This window comes from Artemia franciscana, chromosome 10 (assembly GCF_032884065.1).
Source record: "Artemia franciscana chromosome 10, ASM3288406v1, whole genome shotgun sequence".
Lineage (NCBI taxonomy): Eukaryota > Metazoa > Arthropoda > Branchiopoda > Anostraca > Artemiidae > Artemia > Artemia franciscana.
In genome coordinates this window covers 36,618,173-36,637,400 of record NC_088872.1, presented here as the reverse complement: position 1 = coordinate 36,637,400, position 19,228 = coordinate 36,618,173, and the positions used below count along the sequence as shown (strand labels likewise).

Sequence of the window (19,228 nt, the reverse complement as noted above, 5' to 3'; positions counted from 1 at the left end):
GTAACCACGACAACAGCAAACGGATCGACAATTCCATATACAGAAATCATACGCTGATTTTTGGTCCGCAGAGAGACAAGCTCCTTTTTCTGACATACTAAAAACCTTCCAAAAAGGTGACAAAGCTAACAAATGGGGTACAGAAAACACGTTATAAATTTTTAGAAAAAGCACTTCTTTTTTAGCGTGCTTTGCAACATGATGTTGGCCCAACCTACCAAGCCATTTCAAAGGGAGAGGGATGTTATTAGAGGAAAATTTGAGCGATATTAAGCGGTATTCTGAGACTTTACTGAAAATGCATCGTTTCTGTTGCTCTATTAGACGCACCTGCAAGAAAAAGACACATTTTTTCTTGCATTCAGTTATTTCTGAGAGGTTTTAATGAAAATGTCACGTTTCTTTGAGCCAAGACTATGCATATTTCACGCCACCGTGACAATATCTGGCTGGCTCACCCCTAGCAAGCCATTCCAAAAGGGAGCCTTGTTGTTAAAAGATTATTTTAAACCATATTAAGAGTTATTTCTGAGACGTATTAATGAAAATACCACATTTCTTTTAGCCAGGACTGTGTATATTCACGCCACCGTGGAAACGTGGCTAGCTCACCCTAGCAAGCAATTCCAGAGGGGGGGGGGTTGTTATTACATACATTTAAGCCATATCAAGAGTTATTTCTGAAAGTTCTTAATAAAAATGCATCGTTTCTGTGACTGGGTGTTAGACTTCAGTCCCTCAGAGCTGAATTCTTTTAACACATCCCACCTTAACCTTATGCAGTAAACCTGTTAGTCCAAGCAGTTCACGCCACCGTGTCATACTATGGATTGCACACGGTACCCTTTGGCACCCTTCATCATTCCAATTGCATTTTTCAGATTTTTTTATGATAAAAATATGCTTTAAATCTAATGGTTCATATTTTTGCAAGCCACCCTCACCGTGATACACCATGTGAATTCACGTCTTTTCTTGTTGTTAAGAGATTATTTTAAACTATTTTAAGAGTTATTTCTGAGATGTATTAATGAAAATACGACGTTTCTTTTAGCCAAGACTGTGTATATTCACGCCACCGTGGCAATGCGGCTAGCTCACCCTAGCAAGCGATTCCAGAGGGGGAGGGTTGTTATTAGAGATAAATTTAAGCTATATCAAGAGTTATTTCTCAGAGATCTTAATGAAAATGCCTCGTTTCTGTGACTGGGTGAGATTTTAGTCCCCCTAAGCCGAAAAATTCGTTTAACACCTCCCAGCTTAACCTTATACTGTAGAACCTGTTAGTCCAAGCAATTAACGTCACAGTGTCACACTATGGATTGCACACGGTACCTTTTGGCACCCTTCATCATTCCAAATGCATCTTTCAGATATTTCTTATGATAAAAATATGCTTTAAACCCAATGGTTCGTATTTTTGCAAGCCACCCTAAACGTGATACACCAAGTGAATTCCTGTCACTGTGCCACATTATGACACCCTCTGGCGTACATTATCACACCTAAAGCATTTTCCACCATTTTTCTACAAAAACAACTTTATAAACTAAAAATTACCATTGCTTATATTAAAAAGCGGAGATTTGCAGTTTCATCGTTAGATTGTAATGTTTCATGGCAATTTCCAGTGGCACTCATTGGCTAGCACATGGGACCCTCTGGCGTGCACTGTCAAACCTAAAGAATTTTCAGACATTTTCCTACAAAAACAACCGTTTACACTAGAAACGATCATTTAAACTTAAAATAAAACTCCCAATAGCCTTTTTTTCTGATGATTCCAAGCAATTGACGCCAGCATGGCATGCAATGACACCCTCTAGAATGAATTATCACACCCAAAGAATTTTCCAGACATTTTCCTACAGGAGAATATTTGGAAAATGTCTTAAGAATGACGAGGAAGCACCAGAAGGTGCTAAAAGAATCATAGTGCAGCACTGTGGCGTGAATTGAGATGGTCTATTATGGAGGGTTGGGTTGCGAAAACATGGGGATGATGAGGGGGTGCCAGAGGGTCAGTCAGTGTTGCACGGTGCCGTGAATTAAGATGGCGTGCCAAGTTGAGGGTGGCTTGCAAAAACACGAACCATCTAATTTAGAGCACATTTTTATAATAAAGAATCTGAGAAATGCCTTTGGAAAGATGAAGGTGCCAGAGGGTACCGTGTGCTATCCATAGTGTGACACAATCACGTGAAGTGCTTTGACTGACATGTTCTACAGTTTAAACTCAAGGTTTAAAAATCTGGACCCACCTCCACCTGGTATGAATTAGCGTAATATCAGAAGCCATATTTTTGCCCTGCTACTTTTAGGTTATATCAATAAGATCTACTCGTGGGCTAAGGTATTTTTCAAATCTTTCTCAAGGTAACAAACAAGTAGAGACAAGCCTGAAAGACTTTTATGAGATATATTTGACGGTGGCAATGACAAACCTGTCAGTATTTCTTGCCGAAGGTCACAAGTATCTGAGCAAGCAGGAAATAAATAAGTATACCTCTGTGCCAACAACAGACAATATCAACAAATATGGAAGGGTTTGTTTTCTTTTTCAAGGGAAATGTACAAATGGTATTTTTCAATGAGAAAATCAAAATAGGTGTTTCTCAAAATCTAAAGGGAAGGCGAAAAAAGCCTCGTCCTTATCGTACGCTACTACAAATAGTGCTTGCGATTTAAGGTAGCAAGACGATATTAACACTTCCAGTTTTTATGAAGAATGTTTGTAAAGCAGCATATGGACAGATAACATGCAAGTCTTTCTCCAAAAAAAAATCCTGGGAGCGAGGGGGTCTTGAAATAAGTATTGGGGTTAGACACCTCCCTCCTCTGATTCGAGCAGATTTTGCATGGGGTGATTTCTCCCGATACTGCGTGTATGTATGGTTTTGGCCGTACAAGCACATGAAAGACTATGCTCACGAAAAAATGTGACAAAAACAAAAATTTTTTTCGTATTTTCTGATGAAAATCCAAATATATGAACCAAATGGCTTTATTTTCATAAAGAAAAATTGACAGTTTAAAGGAGAATACAATACCTCGACTTGTCTCATTTAATTTTTCAAACTAGTTGCTTAGCAGCAGCAATCCTACACAAACGATTATCCATTATCGATACTATAATTGAAATATTTTTAGAATTGTTCACTAAGTAAATTATCAATGCATGACTAACAGAAAAAGAGCTTAAATACCAGACTTAAAAATATAAAGATGCCAACTCTAAGTATCAGATATATACAACTGGAAAATGATACACTCAAGAATTGCTTGAGATACATTAAACTTAAGCCAATAATCGGAGGGGGATATCAAGATCTTAGCCATTTTTTCAAATAAGATTTAATAATAGATAAGCACGATTTAATAAATAAGACAATTATGTTGTATTTCCCTGTCAACTAATCTAACACATGTTTTGAGTTTTTTTTCGTGGAGGGGGGTACCAAGGCTAGATAGTACTCTTCAGGTCCACAAATCTCAATTAGAGCCGAGGACTCATCACAGGGAACATAGTATGGTGATACAACAATAATGAATTTCGCCCAAAATTAGACATCTATCTGAAATTTACTGTTTACTATTTTATATCAGGCAAAGGCAAGAAGAAGAATAAAGGGATTAAAAATATTCCACTTACCTTAATAGTCACATCTTCATCTCCCTTCACAACGAGAACTTCAACAGGTGGGTAAGAATAAGCAGCTGTTCCATGATGTTCCATCACAGCCCTAAGGGCATTCTTGAATAGTTCAAATAGAATATGATACAAATGAGAAGGTACGTATACAATCTGGATGGGAATGCCATTCTCTTTCTCTGAAAAACACAGCACAACATTATTACATTCAAAAAATGTAGGCCGATAATTCGCAATGCTTAGGAGTAAATGCCTAAGAAACAGGGTTGTTTGGCCCAGCAGATTTATCCGGAACCATCCCCCCAGAAAAGTTCTTCCATCAAAGGCATCCACTGACTCCTTTAAACAAAAGTTCAAGAGATACAAGAATTAACCGACAAAAGGACTAGCGGTAGCCAGTATACCTAGCTCTAGAAATGGGCGGGACACCATAAAATGTATTATAAAAATGACCAAATCTGGCCGATGGTTTTCGGGTTGTCTTTTGCCGTAAAATATTATAAAAGTCCACTTAAATTATGTAAGTTTGTCAACAAAATTAAAAAAATTCAACTCGTTGACAGTATTTCACTTAAGACCGTATTCAAAGCTAAATTCAGTTGTATTTTTAAGAAAAATCAACTCGGGAGAGGTCCAAAAATACCTCACGTGAATGTTATCCCAGAAAATTTTCTAGAACATTATAAGGTGGCCAAATTAAAAGTTCTTAAACCCTTTGCATTGAAATTCTGAGTGGCCAGAGCTACGACAAAATGGACAACTGCAAACATCGTCTTTGTGTCACAAAATTAAAAAGAGGAGTAGTCGAAATAAAAACTGACAGGAATTCTAATAATAATAATAAACAATCATCAAACCTACACACTCGTGTCCAAAACACACGTCTTGTATTACAAGATTCTCATTCTTCGCGGCATAAAATTAAGACGACTATTTTATTATCGGTTTGCAATACAAACGACCCAAATGTTTACTAGAACTATCTCTTCCTTTTATTTAGTTATACGAGTCTTCTCCATTAGTTATTATACCATTATTTCAACAAATACAAAAATCGACGGATACTCTCAACCTCGAAAAAAAAAGTGGTTTATACCTCTTACAAAACAAAATCCCAATCTAAAATGACAAACTTCTAAGGCACTGAAGTATTCAAGGTATTAGAAAATAAATAAGTCTAATCGATGATGATTGCAGATTTGAGGTTAAACCAAAGTAGTAAGTGTTACTTTTTAGCTGAAAATTCGTTGGATATCCCAGGATGCCTGGAATATCCTAAATCCTAAAATAAAAAAAAATAAAAATACGAATGAAATTGAACATACATGGAAACAGGCAATGCACTTCCCTCAGGTACCAACACCAGAGCTACAACAGAAGAATTCTACAAAAAAGTAAAGAAGAAAATTCGAATCTATCAAACTAAATTACAATAATTTTCCATCCTTTAATCAAAACAAGATTTCGGTTGTATGTCAGACTTATTAAAGCTTGCATCTGATATTTACTTTTCCGTTTTCTCTGAGCAGCAAAAGGCAAAAAAATCGCAATCCAATCCCTATGATGGGTGCCACGAGCTTATTAATCTTCATGATTTATTCTGCTAGTGCAATAAATTATTCAATAAACAGGAGTTACACTCATGCTTTTTAATCCTCGCCTTCCACCCTCCCCCATCAAATTAAATACTCCCCAGCAAGTAATATATTTTGTAGTCCAATATGCTAGCTTGCCCAATTTATGGTATTTTGGCAAATGGAACGAGACTTAGGCCAATGAACTGGTGAATTTAAGAAGTGGTTTGTTTAATACGGGTAATGACGGGCTGCTATTGATGATACCAGTGACATGATATTGATATACCAACTAATGCCAACTAATTGACATACCAAATTGCTTCTTGATATCAGGCAAATACGCATGATTTTTTTCCGTGGGAGTAAGGGCAATAACGAAAAGAAATAATTTTTATTTGTTAATTTGAATAAAAAGTGAGTAGAAATTTACAACCTTGGGAAGGGGGAAGCCCCTCCCAGAGGCCTGGCCCTCTCGAGTCCCAATAGAATACTCCTGTCTGATGTGAATATCGATAAAATTACAAATTACTCATAACTTCCAACGAACTGGAAATGGGGTACTGAGACTAGGAAAAAACAGCAAAAATGAATTGAATTCAAGGCCCCACTATTCTAGTTTCCCACTCTTTCAAGCAAAAACGGATTTGGTTACACACCAGGCTTACTGGGGTTAGTAAACTATATCTAGCTTTTCAATTTAATCTGAAAAGTAAGCAATTCAAACCCTAAAATTGTGTCATTGTGTTTTTTTTTTTTTTTTTTTATCACAATCATTTCTCCGCAAAGGCTTTCACAAAACCAAAAATTCATGGAAGAAGAGATTTAAGACAATAGCATATATAACAATTCAACACAGTCCTTTCCACTCTTCTTTCATTTTATTTATTTTGGTAGAAAAATATTGTTTAATCTGCAAGGCAAAACAAAGGTGAAAAGGAAAGAGAGGAAAATCTAAGATTCGACTTGAATATCGGTTTCCTCCACATGCAATGCCGTAGATATAATCTGGTAGATAGAAAAGGCTCCTCAAGAACTAAATAGTAAGCAGTTAAATAAGACCTCATTTTAACCTAATTTTTTAAGCTTTAGCCAGTCATTTATATAACACAAGACGTGTTTTCTATCCGACAAAGACAATTAAAATAACACACTCTGGGTTTATTACCTATAGTGTTATCATTATCTCTGGTTTAAAAACCAAAAATAAATAAAAGAATCCCCCTAGAGTTTAAAAATACCTGTTTTTGGTGTTTCATAGGGAAAATTTTATTCGCCCTAGATCTTAAAATACCGTTTCTCGGAGCTACATTAAAAATAAGGAAGATCCTTGTCCCATTCCCCCACCCATATTTTTCGCAAATTGATGAAGCTATCAAAGATATCTCCAATGGATTTAATAGCCGTTCGTGGTTCATCGAGCTAAAGTCTGATTTTATGTACAGAATGAGTTGTGATTCTGGATGGACAATCTATCCAAATTGAAGAATGAATTAAATTGCCCCACACCCCTTAGTCCGTAAAACAGCACAAGTAAAGAAAAGAAAGCTTACTGTTAATGGCGGCAACTTTGAGATCAGGCGATGCTAAATAATATCTTTCGCAGAGAAAACGGGCATTTTCATAGGCATCTTTAACTACATCAACAACGTCGCAATACGGATCGATGCATCCAATGTGACGCTTGTTTTGATTTAATGTTTCTCCAAATAGTAGAGCTGAAAACAAAGATAACCAAATTAACCTCTAACTTCTCTAAGCCTTTATTTAAACACTATTTGTTTAAGTAGCATTCACCTGAAAGTTCTGCAACACTTCCATGCCTAGATAAGCATGTCTGGCCATGTACTTGCTTAAGCAAGTAAGGTCGGCCAATCACACATGTGAACAGCACCTTTAGGTATATATGATAAATATAGTGCAAAGGAGGCTTCTCTATTGTTTGAATTTAAAATTTTAGGCATAGGCTTAGTTCTAGACTCTAGAGCTAGATACTTAGCTGCAGCTGGGTGCATCCAAGGACCGAATCTTACATGTAAACGAGAACTGCCTGGATTTTAGTTTCTATTCAGACCTCAACATAAATTATTCGAAACTTCACTTGTGGTCCCCATCTCCAAAGGTAATCATCTACTGGGACAGGAACTAACTTGGTGAAAAAATATAGCTGGATCTCTACTAAGAGATGGAATTGTTGTATCTTACTACTGAGTAATCAAGGCTCCGAATGGAAATCTCTTTCGGGGGGGGGACAAACATTTTAAACACACATCAAAAATATGTTTACATTTATTTTTGTTACGCTTTCGAACATTATATATATATATATATATATTTTTTTTTTGGGGGGGGGGGGGGGGCTCAAACCCAGTAACTCCCCTTGGATACGGTCTTGCCAGAGCTAGGAACGCAATCATACATGTTAATCGTCTACGAGTTTTATGCAGTTGCATAATTGAACCAGAATATGATTTTGTCCCCCTTCACTATTCAGGGGTCATGATTCTAAACGTAATTACTTATACCAGCAACCGTCTACCTATTTGAAGCATATAAAATCGAAGCTCAATTGAAAATAAAATATACCCTATTCAAAACTTCACTTTTGTCTCCCTCTCGGTATTCCAAGCTCATCACTCCGAAAGCAATTGTTTACCTAACCGATGATCCAAACCAAGACCTAAAACTATCCTCCGACATGCCCTAAAAAAAACAACGAGCATATCAACCTCAACACCACGAAGCACAAATTTCAAAACCATGTTTAACAACGATTACAACAATAGCATCTAATATCCTAATCTTAGTCGTAAGAATGTTACGATGGTAAGATGTTCACTTAGTCGATTCTCTGCTTCTTTTATCAACTCTATATAGCTTTTAATAAAAATTGGTTATCGTAGTTACTGCATGTTGCGCAATGCCACTAATTTCTAGTAATTCCTTGCCCCTTTCAGATATTTTTTTTCAAATTCTCTTCACTCCCGTATAATAGTTTTTTTTTTTGTACATATTCTAATTCAAAGTCTATACAAAAGGAGATTATATGAAAAAAGACTCCAGCGTGCAGCTTAATGAGGTGGCACAATTCCCATACACAGCATACAAAATTATTTTCAACAGTCTGTGAGCGATAAGCCTTTATGAATGATTCGTTATCCCAGATTGGACCAACCTCAGCTCTTATGAAGGAATAATGTCTCAGCAAATGGAACAATTGCGTAAATATTCCATAGGGCTGCTAGGCGATTCTTTCTCACTTGAACCCCCCCTCCACCCTCACCAGTATGTGTCTATTCTCAGCAAAATGAATTATGAATTTTCTCACCGTGTTGGTTTATCAGCATACGGATACCAATCCTGGACATATAAAGTCGATCAAGAAAATATTGAATCTTGTCATCAGTGTCATTGTCCACAAACACGGATTCACTAAGCTCAAGGACTCCTTGTGCCATAGTTGGGACCACATCCGAGTGACGATTACGAATCTTGTCCAATGCCACTGCAAACCTATAATAACAATATCAATAAAATTATTTTAAACATTCAAAAATAATCAATTAGAATTAAAAAAGAAATTGAACAAATTTTTGGAATGATATTCTAAAGACCGAAGGTTTGAAACCGATGGATGGCACGTTTTTCACAACACAGGAAATATGATTAATAAAAACCAGAAAATTCAAAAGAAAACGACCGACTCACATATATTCAGAAAAGAAGCTAATAATTTTTGCGAATAAAGGGTCTTGGTCACTTCATGAACACTTATGATGTGAGCAGACAAAGGATATTGATACGCAGTTGCGTTTCTGGCCTCTCTTGTACTCAAGTAAAATCTTGACTAGTCCCCCTCCTGTCTCCCACAAAATTTTCAGGTCAAATTTTAACAAATTTATTTTTGATTTATTAATTAATACACATTTTTAAATTTATTAATTAAATTATTATTAATTATTTTAATTTATTTTTTATTTTAATAAGTTATTAATTATTTTTAATGTAACCGCGCCCTCTGCTTTTATTTCAATAGAAATAAATTTCAAAAAGTACAAAATGATTATAACTGTTAAGAGTAATTCCTGGAAATTTGTGCACCCGAGACAAGTGCCTTTTCTGTACCTCCCCTAAACCGCCTTATATGATACGGTCTTATACTGTGTTAGTTTTATTATAAAATAAACATTTTTCACACGTTCACTAAAAATCCGGTAAGATCGTAATCGTAAGTAGAGAAATGATTTAGAGGGTTCTTAAGGAAAACTTCAACTGAAGGAAAATGACACGAATTTTTAAATTTAGTCCGTTAGAATTAGAGGTAACGTTAGAGGTAACTTGAAAAGAAGTGAACATTTTTATAATTAACACCAAATAATCCATGATTAGTTGGCAAGAATGAAACGCAAAGTGTGAAGGTCAACAAACTTGTTTTCCCACGATTTAGACGTGATGTTTGTTGAACCATGTAAGAATGTTCCGCATTTACAACAAGAAGTTATGTTCTAGACCGCTTCGCGTAAACCAGGACTAGGAAATACAAACGACACCTGGCATGTGCGAAGGGAACCTTTTCCGTAGGGGAGGACAGATTAGAAAGGCGAACCACATACATGTGAGGATACTTTAAATGTATAACAACAACAAGAACAAATTCAATTAGTAGTGCCATTCCCTCGTAGCCAGGCAGTTACGTAGGAATTAAGGTACTTACGTGTTATAGCGACTACACTTTGTTTTTGATCTGTGATGGAAACGGTTTTCATTGTCCACTCAGAGATGATCAGCTTAGCCTGAGCAAGATAAACGGTATCTATTAAGCTAGTAATTGGTTAAGTTAGGTTGTTAATACAATGCGTTCTGGTAGCCTGCTTTCCATAATTCTTTGTTGTAGTTTCCACAATTTTGTTACTAAAGTATCATACTTCCATTATACTTTGGTATATTTCATTTTGATTAACCTAGATTCACTTCTTTGATGTGGTCGCTATAACACGTAAGTACCGAAATGAATTTGGAAAGGGGCTAAAATAAAATATATATATAGGCAAATTTTAAGGGAAGCCGGTGCAATTTGAGAGCAAATCTCGAAACTTAAGGGGGCCAAATGAGCCCAAAGCCTCCCCGGTACTTATGTGTTATCCCGAACACACTCAAGAAGTAAAGTTAGGCTAATCATAATGACATATACCAAAAGATGATGAAAGTATAACACCTTAATAACAAGATTATGGAAACTACAGCAAAGAATTATGGAAAACAGGCCGCCCAGAAAGCATTATATTAAATACCTAACCTAGCAACCTCTATATATTCAAGATTTAATTGAAATATACCTGCATCATAGTTTATCAAGGAGGCACACTCGTGCCTCTATAAAGAGGCGAACCACGACAATGTTAAGCGATCTTCGGTTCCAGTGGTCGCAGAGGGATGGGGGGGATGCATTTCGTAGCCCGAGCTCCAACTAAGAAACCTGCCAAATTTCATCCCCCTCCGACTTTTCCTTCATGGGGAAAATCTGGCCGAAAGTTTCGACCCACCAACCCCAGCCCCCCTTTAACGTTGTCCGATCGGGCTGAAATTCACAAGTTAAGGTCCCCTAGGGCCCAGGAGCTTATCCGCGATATTTCAGCTCGATCCGATAACTCCTTCCCTGTTTTCCAGAAACCACGCATAGCCACTTAATGTTCATATTCTCCTTTTGTTTTTTTTTCTCGACGCCTACAGGTCACAGCCGACATCGGATCTGGGTGTACGAAGACTCATTCGACGCGGAATTCTCCGAGTAAGTGCCCTTGAAAGTTTTGTGGGAAAATCTTAACCCCCCGAAAGTTTCGACCCCCCAACACCACCCCCCCCCCCCCTTAACGTTGTCCGATCGGGCTGAAATTCACAAGTTACGGTCCCTACGGCCCAGAAGCTTATCCGCGAAATTTCAGCTCGATCCGATAACTCCTTCCCTGTTTTCCAGAAACCACGCATTAGCCACTTAATTAACCAATTTCTCCATAAGAGCCCATGTTAATTTGAAATTTTTAAAATTTATTTAAAAGTTATATTTACACACATGCAGGTGGTTAGCTCAGTCGGTAGAGCGTGGGACTTTTAATCCTTGGGTCAAGGGTTCAAGTCCCTTATCGGGCAGTTTTTTTTCACAAAAGAAAAACGTACAGAAATAATATGAAAAAAACTTTGTTTTCTTAAAGAGTTAAAGAGGCTGCGTCCCAAAGTCGAACCTTAAAACGTACAGGAATTAGGAGAGGCAGTTGGGGGGCTGCCGCCCCCCAAACCCCCCGCTTTGTACAGGTTTTTTAAGACTCCTTTGTACAGGTTTTTTGTTGCACCCAGCTCTTGGCTTCGGAAGGCCCTCTTTTAATTAACAAAAAATTGAAATGAATGAATAATGGAATAACTTCGAAAAATGTTAAACACAAGAGGACAGGAGAACCATTGCGCCGAAACTAGTAATTAGTAACAATGAAGTCCCCCCACAACAAAAGACCTGTACAAAAGAGTCTTTAAAAGCGGGGGGTTTGGGGGGCGGCAGCCCCCCAACTGCCTCTCCTAATTCCTGTACGTTTTAAGGTTCGACTTTGGGACGCAGCCTCTTTAACTCTTTAAGAAAACAAGTTTTTTTCATATTATTTCACCAAAGAATCAGCTAATAATAACCGAAAGCGATAAAAAACCAGTTTTTCTCAGATCGAACAAAGCAAACTTGTTGAGTGTGTTCGGGATAACACACAATTACCGCCTCCCCCTCGTGACCATACCAGATTACAATTATGTTATTTTTCTGTTGCATACATTCTTGCAGGCTTTTACCGATTAATCTATTAATCTGGAATGGTCTTGAAAAGGCTACACCAAGCGACTGGATACGTACAACAATTGTTTAGGAAATATTACTTATGAATTATTTCTGGTTCTTTGAAAAGTTGCACTTGTTTTCACAAACGAACAAATCAAAAAGTAAACACGGAGCTAAGTTTGGACGATTACCTAAGGATATCTCCAAATCACAACAACCTTAGGTAATATTCTAAGTAAACATGACACTAATTAATAAATTACGTAATTTATAACATTTGAAAAACTGATTGGGCAAAGGTTCAAGTCAATCGAATAAGACACACCTTCCTTTTTTCACTGAGGTAAAAGCTTAATTATTAAGAGATTCCGTTATAAAAACATTATCGTACCTTATAGGTCTATTAATATGAATTGGACGATGATTATAAAATATATTATATACTATGAACAACAATTTTTTTTATGCGACAATGGTTTTTAGTCCTTGAGATATATAGGCAAAACCGATTTTAATATAGACAAATTCAAATTCAAACTACTTCTTTAAGTAAAAAAATTTAAACAAAATAAATGTATTTTGAAAAAAAAAAATAACAAAAAACAAAGGATATTATCAAAATCTTAAGTATCTTGGTACCCGATAACTATGGCGTACTGGTAAAATGGTAAGACAAGTCTAGATAATATACTTAATTTAGTTTGGGGCTATGTTCCAAATTTATGTCACGTAAACACCCAATGGATTATCCCAAGAGAACGTAAGATAGAGAACTAGGAAAATACAAGTCCACAAAATTAGTTTTTTGGAACAGCGTCCTCTATCTGGTCTTGATACTTAAATGCCTCTCAAAGTGGATAATAGGTAATTATTGAGCTGAGCGAATGTTAACCTCAGTTGATGTGTATAAAGTTGGGTGTTTAATACTGAAGCCAGCGTTACCTCCCTCCCGTGGCTGGTTGGTGTCCAATGACTTTCGACTTGTAAAAAAAAAGGACTGGAACTCTCAATTTCTGACGTAATGAGCACCCTTCCAATTTTCTGCGATCATAAGGTGGGGGTGGACATGAGGAAGGGACGATTTCCTCCTATAAGAAATAAATTCTGCTCATTTGGGGGTTTAATGTTCCGCTTTAATTTCACAATAGCAGCATAGAACAGACATATTCCCAGAAATTAACAGGGTATAAATATCAAGCCCACATTCTTGATGCGTTTAATTCAAGTCTTTGTGTACCCCTCCCCCGAAAAAATTACTCCCTTAAACAAAAGTCCTGAATACGGCCATGGGGATTACATATAAATTTATACCTCCACCCTCCTCAGGGTCGTTAGTAGCTAAAATGCTTGGGGGAGGGAAAGGAACAAGAGATTTTACCGACTGGCTGGTCGTTTTCATCGACTATTTTTGTCAAAAACTAGCATAATGGCCGTTTTGAATACAATACGAAAAATCACTGCATGAGTCGGTAAAACCACTATATTTACCAACCGAGGTTCAGATTTCGGTACATATCATAGTACTATTCTAATGCTGTTTACTTAACCAAATGGAAAATTGCGGCCGCCGCGGTTTTACCGACTTCTTTTTTTTACCGAGTGACCAAAATCATCGGGGGAGGTTGTCTCCCCATACGTAACGGGCCTGCCCTCCCCTCGTCTCTCTCTCTCAGAACTAATTTTGAATTTACCAAAAGCCTCAATGAGAGTTGGGATGTTTTTGCATTAAAATACGCCCTTTGAGATATCTCCCTACCTACCTAACTGCAAAACAATCAGAGAACCCCATTGTACAGGTTTAGAGTCCTTATATGCAAATGTTTGGAACTGTAAAACAATAGGAAAATTACCTAAGACAGAGAAATTTGTTTAGACCTTAAAATATATCGAATAGTTAGGGAGGAAGGAATATACCTCAAAGAGTGGATTTTAATGCCAAAGTTTCCCAACTCGCATTGACCCATCAGATAAATACAGAATTAGTTCTGAGTGAGAGACGAGGTGTAGAAAGAAATTGATGAAAAAATCCCCAAGGCCGAATTAAGGTCAGTAGTTTGGGGCGTTATTTTTTCGAGGGGGGGGGGGGGCATACAAAAAAAAAACTTTAAAAGACACATCAAAAATCTGAAATCGATACTTAATCCCTGTTGGTTTCTGGGAATATTTCTGGTCTATACTGTTTATTATGAAAGTAAAGAGTGACATTAAACCCCAAAACGAGTAGAATTTACTCCGTATAGGAGAAAGATTGCCCCTTCGTAACCCATAACCCCACCTCATGGTGGCAGAAAGTCCGGAGGGTGCTCATTCAATCAGAAATTGAGAGTTCTAGTTTCTTTATAAGTCTAAAGTGAGTGTAGACAAGCAAGCCTGTAGACAAGAAAGTGAATGTAGACAAGCAGCACCATAAGGACTTGTTATACTCCACATAATGCATTGCACTGGACACAGTGAATATACTTTCCTGTTATTCCATGGCAAAAATGCATGCTTTAGTTTCATTGGCTTACATCTGTGACGTACTTTCGCAAGCCAATCATGTCTTTTTTTGGGAATAAACCCCCCGTCACTGAAACCTGACTGGTTTTAAAACCCCATGAACAAAAACTTTAACCATTAAAAAGAACTGATAGTTTTGGAAATACATGATTCTTGCAAATAGCCTAGGTCCTGTGGTTCTCTGTATAGTAGTTGAACGAGTCAAATGACAAACTGATTTCATGCAACAAAATTTACTTAAAACTTAAAACAATAAATATAATTTCAATTCGGCCTTAATGGTATGAGAAAATTACAATAAAACAAATTAAAAATGCTTAATCTAGAAATTTAAGTGGCGATCCTTACAATTTATAAGTTGGCTCATAATTATACCCTGACGGTTGAATAGCAATAGTGGGTTAGAGGTAACTTACGATTGCAACACCTTGGAGTCTCCTGAATCTTTGTCTGTAAACTCCAACACATCTTTAAAACTGTCCACGTACCATTTATGTACAGTTACAACGGATGGCATCCGTAACAGATCGGCAGGTAGTAAATTGATTTCCTTCATGATATTGGCTAAACGAACTGGCAGTTCTTGGCGAAGAAATTCAAAAGAATCTTTCTCGCAAGCATTTTGACCTAGAAATTCAAGCAGCTCTAGAAAAAATTGAAAGAGACACTAAACAATTTCACAAACGTCCCCAATAGAAAAAGATAGCCGTGAATGGTGTACCTAACTCAAAATCTGTTCCTTCAGATTTTTTTTTTAATTTGGACGGCATGCTGATTAGCATGATCCCTAATAAGTTCAAATGTTCTAAAGGTGAACTTCAGCGGCCCACACAGGGACACCAACTAGGGGCAGGGGGGGGGGCAAGTGCTCTTCCCTTTTTAACGCAAAAGTTTAACTTTTGAATAACGTTATTTCCAAAATAAAAAGAAAATCATCCCTGAAAAAGAAATCCCCCCTAAACTTATTCGAACAGAGTTGGGATGGCTCCGAAATCGCCTACATGACTTCTGGGGGGGGGCATTACTTCCAGGAGAGGGGAATATTGCTTCTGATTTCTCAATTTGATCTCTTATTTCGCACTAATATTATTTCTGCATAAAGAGGTGAGCTATTCCCCCATAAGGACCGATATTGTAAGTTCAGTCCAAATTTCTTCTCCCAAAGGAGGTAATTTTAATAGTCGAATACACCATCTATATTGATCATAAGAATCCCTGGTACTTGTCGGTTAAACGGAACACAACCGAGAAGTTAAGTGAAATATAACAAAACATGAAAATCATGTAATACTTTAGAAAAAAAGTATGGAAACTAAAAAATTATGGACAAACGATTATGGAAGCAGGCATTTATACTAAATGCCTAACCCTTAACCACTACTAAATACTTGATTGAAATATACTTACATCAGCTGGCGGATCTAGGTGGGCCTGGGCCCTCAAGATTTTTCTGGCACACTCTTTCCCTTTTTTTCACTATTTTTTAGAATAAATTTGTCAATTGAGTCAATTATTTGCACCTGTCATATTGCCCCCCAAAATTTCATTCTAGATCCGTCCCTGCCTACATCGTAGTTTTATGACTCAAAATAATTAAATCATAGCTAATCCCAGAGAACCAAACCGATTTTGTCAGAACAGCATCATTCTTAATTGTGTTTCGTTTAACAGACAAGTAAAGAACCCCTTACAACAATAGTAAGATTTGGCCTAAACCCGTACTTATTGAGACCCCCCCCCGCCCAAATAAACTGATCCCATCCGAATAGGGTAGAAAACTATTCAATACTGTGCAACCCATAGAGATAGCCTACTGCACATACATTCTTTAAAGTAGTCATCAGTTTGGTTTAAACTGTGAATACATTAAGGGACGAATGCACCATCACATGTCAGTGAGACATATATAACTTGGAAGGCTATGCTGCATGTGACTAGTTTCTAAACGATTAAAAAAAAATAATAATAATTTTTCGCATGATAGGATTGTGTCCATAGCCGGCAAAATTGTGGTTTCGTGGCATAAAATGGCAGTGATCATTACTCAAAAGGTCACTAGACCTGCCCGATCTGATAAGCCTTCTAGTGATATTCTACAGTTCTAGACATTTATCCCCCCCCTCGGACAAATTCTCATTGAAAGGAAATTAATCCCAAAAATTTACTCCGTACTGAAAATTCCCCAGACAATCCCACCACAGGAAACTCCCACGCGAAAAATACCACTGTTTTCCAATAATAAATACTATGTGTAAGCAATGGAGAAATTACACAACTTAAAAAAGCACTTAAACCTTTATTATGAGGTTCTCCAATTGCTTTATAGCTTGGGAGAGAGGGGGATACGCCAAAGGGTGCATTTTAGAGCCAAAACATCCCAGATCTCATTGAGCCATCAGATCAAAACAGAATTAGTTCTAAGGGAGAGACGAGAAGGGGGTGGAGGTAGAAATTGACATATAATCCCCAGGGCCGTAACCAAGATTTTTTACATTTTATAATTAGTATATATTAATAAACTTGTTAAAATTTGATTCAAGTCTACGAACCAAGATTTGAATTTTGAAAGCTACAGTGGCGGTAGTGATCAGCGCAGTATGCTTCGGAAGCGTGGGCGCTCCAAAACACAGAGGGGGATTTATTAGATTTTTTCCAGAGGAATTGACAAATGATTATTTTGGGTATCCGTCTGACTGACCATATTAAAGACACTATGCTACACGAAAACGCGGTTCTATCACGTTTTCCAGGGCTATAATGAGAGGAAAGTTGAGATGGCAAGAACACATTTTGCAGATAAAGGATGACTAATTTCCAAAGACCAACCTTTCCGTTCAACTATCAGGGTCAAAGAAAAAGCACTTAGTCCCCGATTTGGATAATAGGTCATAAGGAAGAATTTGAGGGGAATTGAAACTGCTGGGGAAGTAGTAAAAAGTGAGGATTTAAATTGATCGATATGGGGGCGGAGCGTGTGCAGCTGTGTTGGTCTCTGGCGGCATGGTTCTGCAGTGAGTTGTTAGTCGTGGCATAGTAACAGTATTTATTATTAGTAACATATGTGTTCTCTATTACCTTTTGCTACAATTAAGAATGTCTTCATGCACTGTTGGATCCTAAAAGTAAGAGTAACTGAAGCTTTAAAAGTAGAATTTTTATATCATTAGATACATCAAAAGAATCAGCTTATTAAGCTGATTCCAAATATATAAGATTCACCAGTTTTGCCAGATATTTTCAAGAGGGGAACCCCCCCCTAAAATTCAAGGAATCTTGATGAAAATCACACCATCAGATTCAGCCTACCTGAGAACCCTACTGTAGTAGTTTCAAGCTCCTATATACAACAAGAGCTCATATGGCACTTGTGACGAGGTCGGAAGAGCCAAGAGCTTCTTCCCACTAAGTCCTTCTAAAGAGGTTCTTCTAAATATCAAATTTCATTAAGATCCGATAACCCACTCGTAAGTTAAAAATACCTTAGTTTTTCTAATTTTTCCGAATTAACCGTCCTTCCACTCCCCCCAGATGGTCAAATCGGGGAAGCGACTATTTCTAATTTAATCTGGTCGGGTCCATGTTACACCTGCCAACTTTCAGTGATCGCTATATTGATCACGATCTAGTTTCGGATCTTCTGCATGCAAAATTGGGTGATCTGGGATTCGAACTTGAGACCTCTCGCACTCTAAGCGAGATTCGTACCCCTAGACCACAAGCCATACTTAAGAAGAACAATCATTGGTTTCATCGGCAAATAAAATTCTTCTCAACTATCTTGTTCACTCCCCCCCCCCCTCAGATGGTCGAATCGGGGAAGAGACTATTTCTAACTTAATATAGTCAGGTCTCTGATACACCTGCCAACTTTCATCGTCCTAGCTTATCGGGAAGTGCACAAACTAGTAAATCCCCACCAACTCCCCCAAAGAGAGCGGATCCGGTCCGGTTATGTGAATAGCGTATCTAGGACATGTGCTTATTCTTCCCGCCAAGTTTCATCACGATCCAGGTGAGTTTCATCTCCACCCTAATCGTTTTCCATGATTCCCAGTCTCCTCCTCCAACTCCCCCCAATGTCACCGGATCCAGTCAGGATTTAAAATAATAGCTCTGAGACCCGAGGTCCTTCTAAATATTAAATTTCAATAAGACCCAAACACCCCTTCGTAAGTTAATAGTACCTCATTTTTTCTAATTTTCCCGAATTAGGTGCCCCCCAACTCCACCAAGGAGAGCAGATCCGGTTATGTGAATAGCGTATCTAGGACATGTGCTTATTCTTCCCACCAAGTTCCATCCCGATTTCTACACTCTAAACGTTTTCCAAGAATTCAAAACATTAGTATTGGGACTTCTTCTTTAAAAGAGTGAATATTTTTTAGATATTTAGGAGAATACATTGATTCTCTGTCATTTAAAACACATAATAGTAAACTCAGATCAACAGTGTCCAGGAATCATGGTTACCCTTCAAATCTACGAGGGCTGTAAATTGTCAAGAAAAAATCAAATAATAATTTTAGACCATGCTATAGCTCACCCCAGGAGAACGGAAAAATTATCAAAGACAAAAATACCTTTTGTATTTCTCGATTTTCTTGATCTAAGACAAATTTTCCATTTCAATGATACAGATTGATTATCCCATTTTCCAAGAATCAGAGAGCGAGATTAAGTCAAAGATAT

At 37.4% G+C, this 19,228-nt stretch overlaps 1 protein-coding gene across 1 annotated transcript in view; it reads right to left on the bottom strand.

The window, feature by feature from the left end:
* Nucleotides 1-19,228, bottom strand: part of LOC136032151 (pyruvate dehydrogenase (acetyl-transferring) kinase, mitochondrial-like) — a 41,794-nt gene that overhangs the window by 14,170 nt on the left and 8,396 nt on the right. Inside the window, exons 2-5 of the mRNA XM_065712336.1 lie at nt 14,956-15,166; nt 8,555-8,739; nt 6,780-6,944; nt 3,653-3,831 (exon numbers count right to left, since the gene is read on the bottom strand). Of these exons, the coding sequence (XP_065568408.1) occupies nt 3,653-3,831; nt 6,780-6,944; nt 8,555-8,739; nt 14,956-15,166 (740 nt within the window). The remainder of the gene's footprint in view (nt 1-3,652; nt 3,832-6,779; nt 6,945-8,554; nt 8,740-14,955; nt 15,167-19,228) is intronic.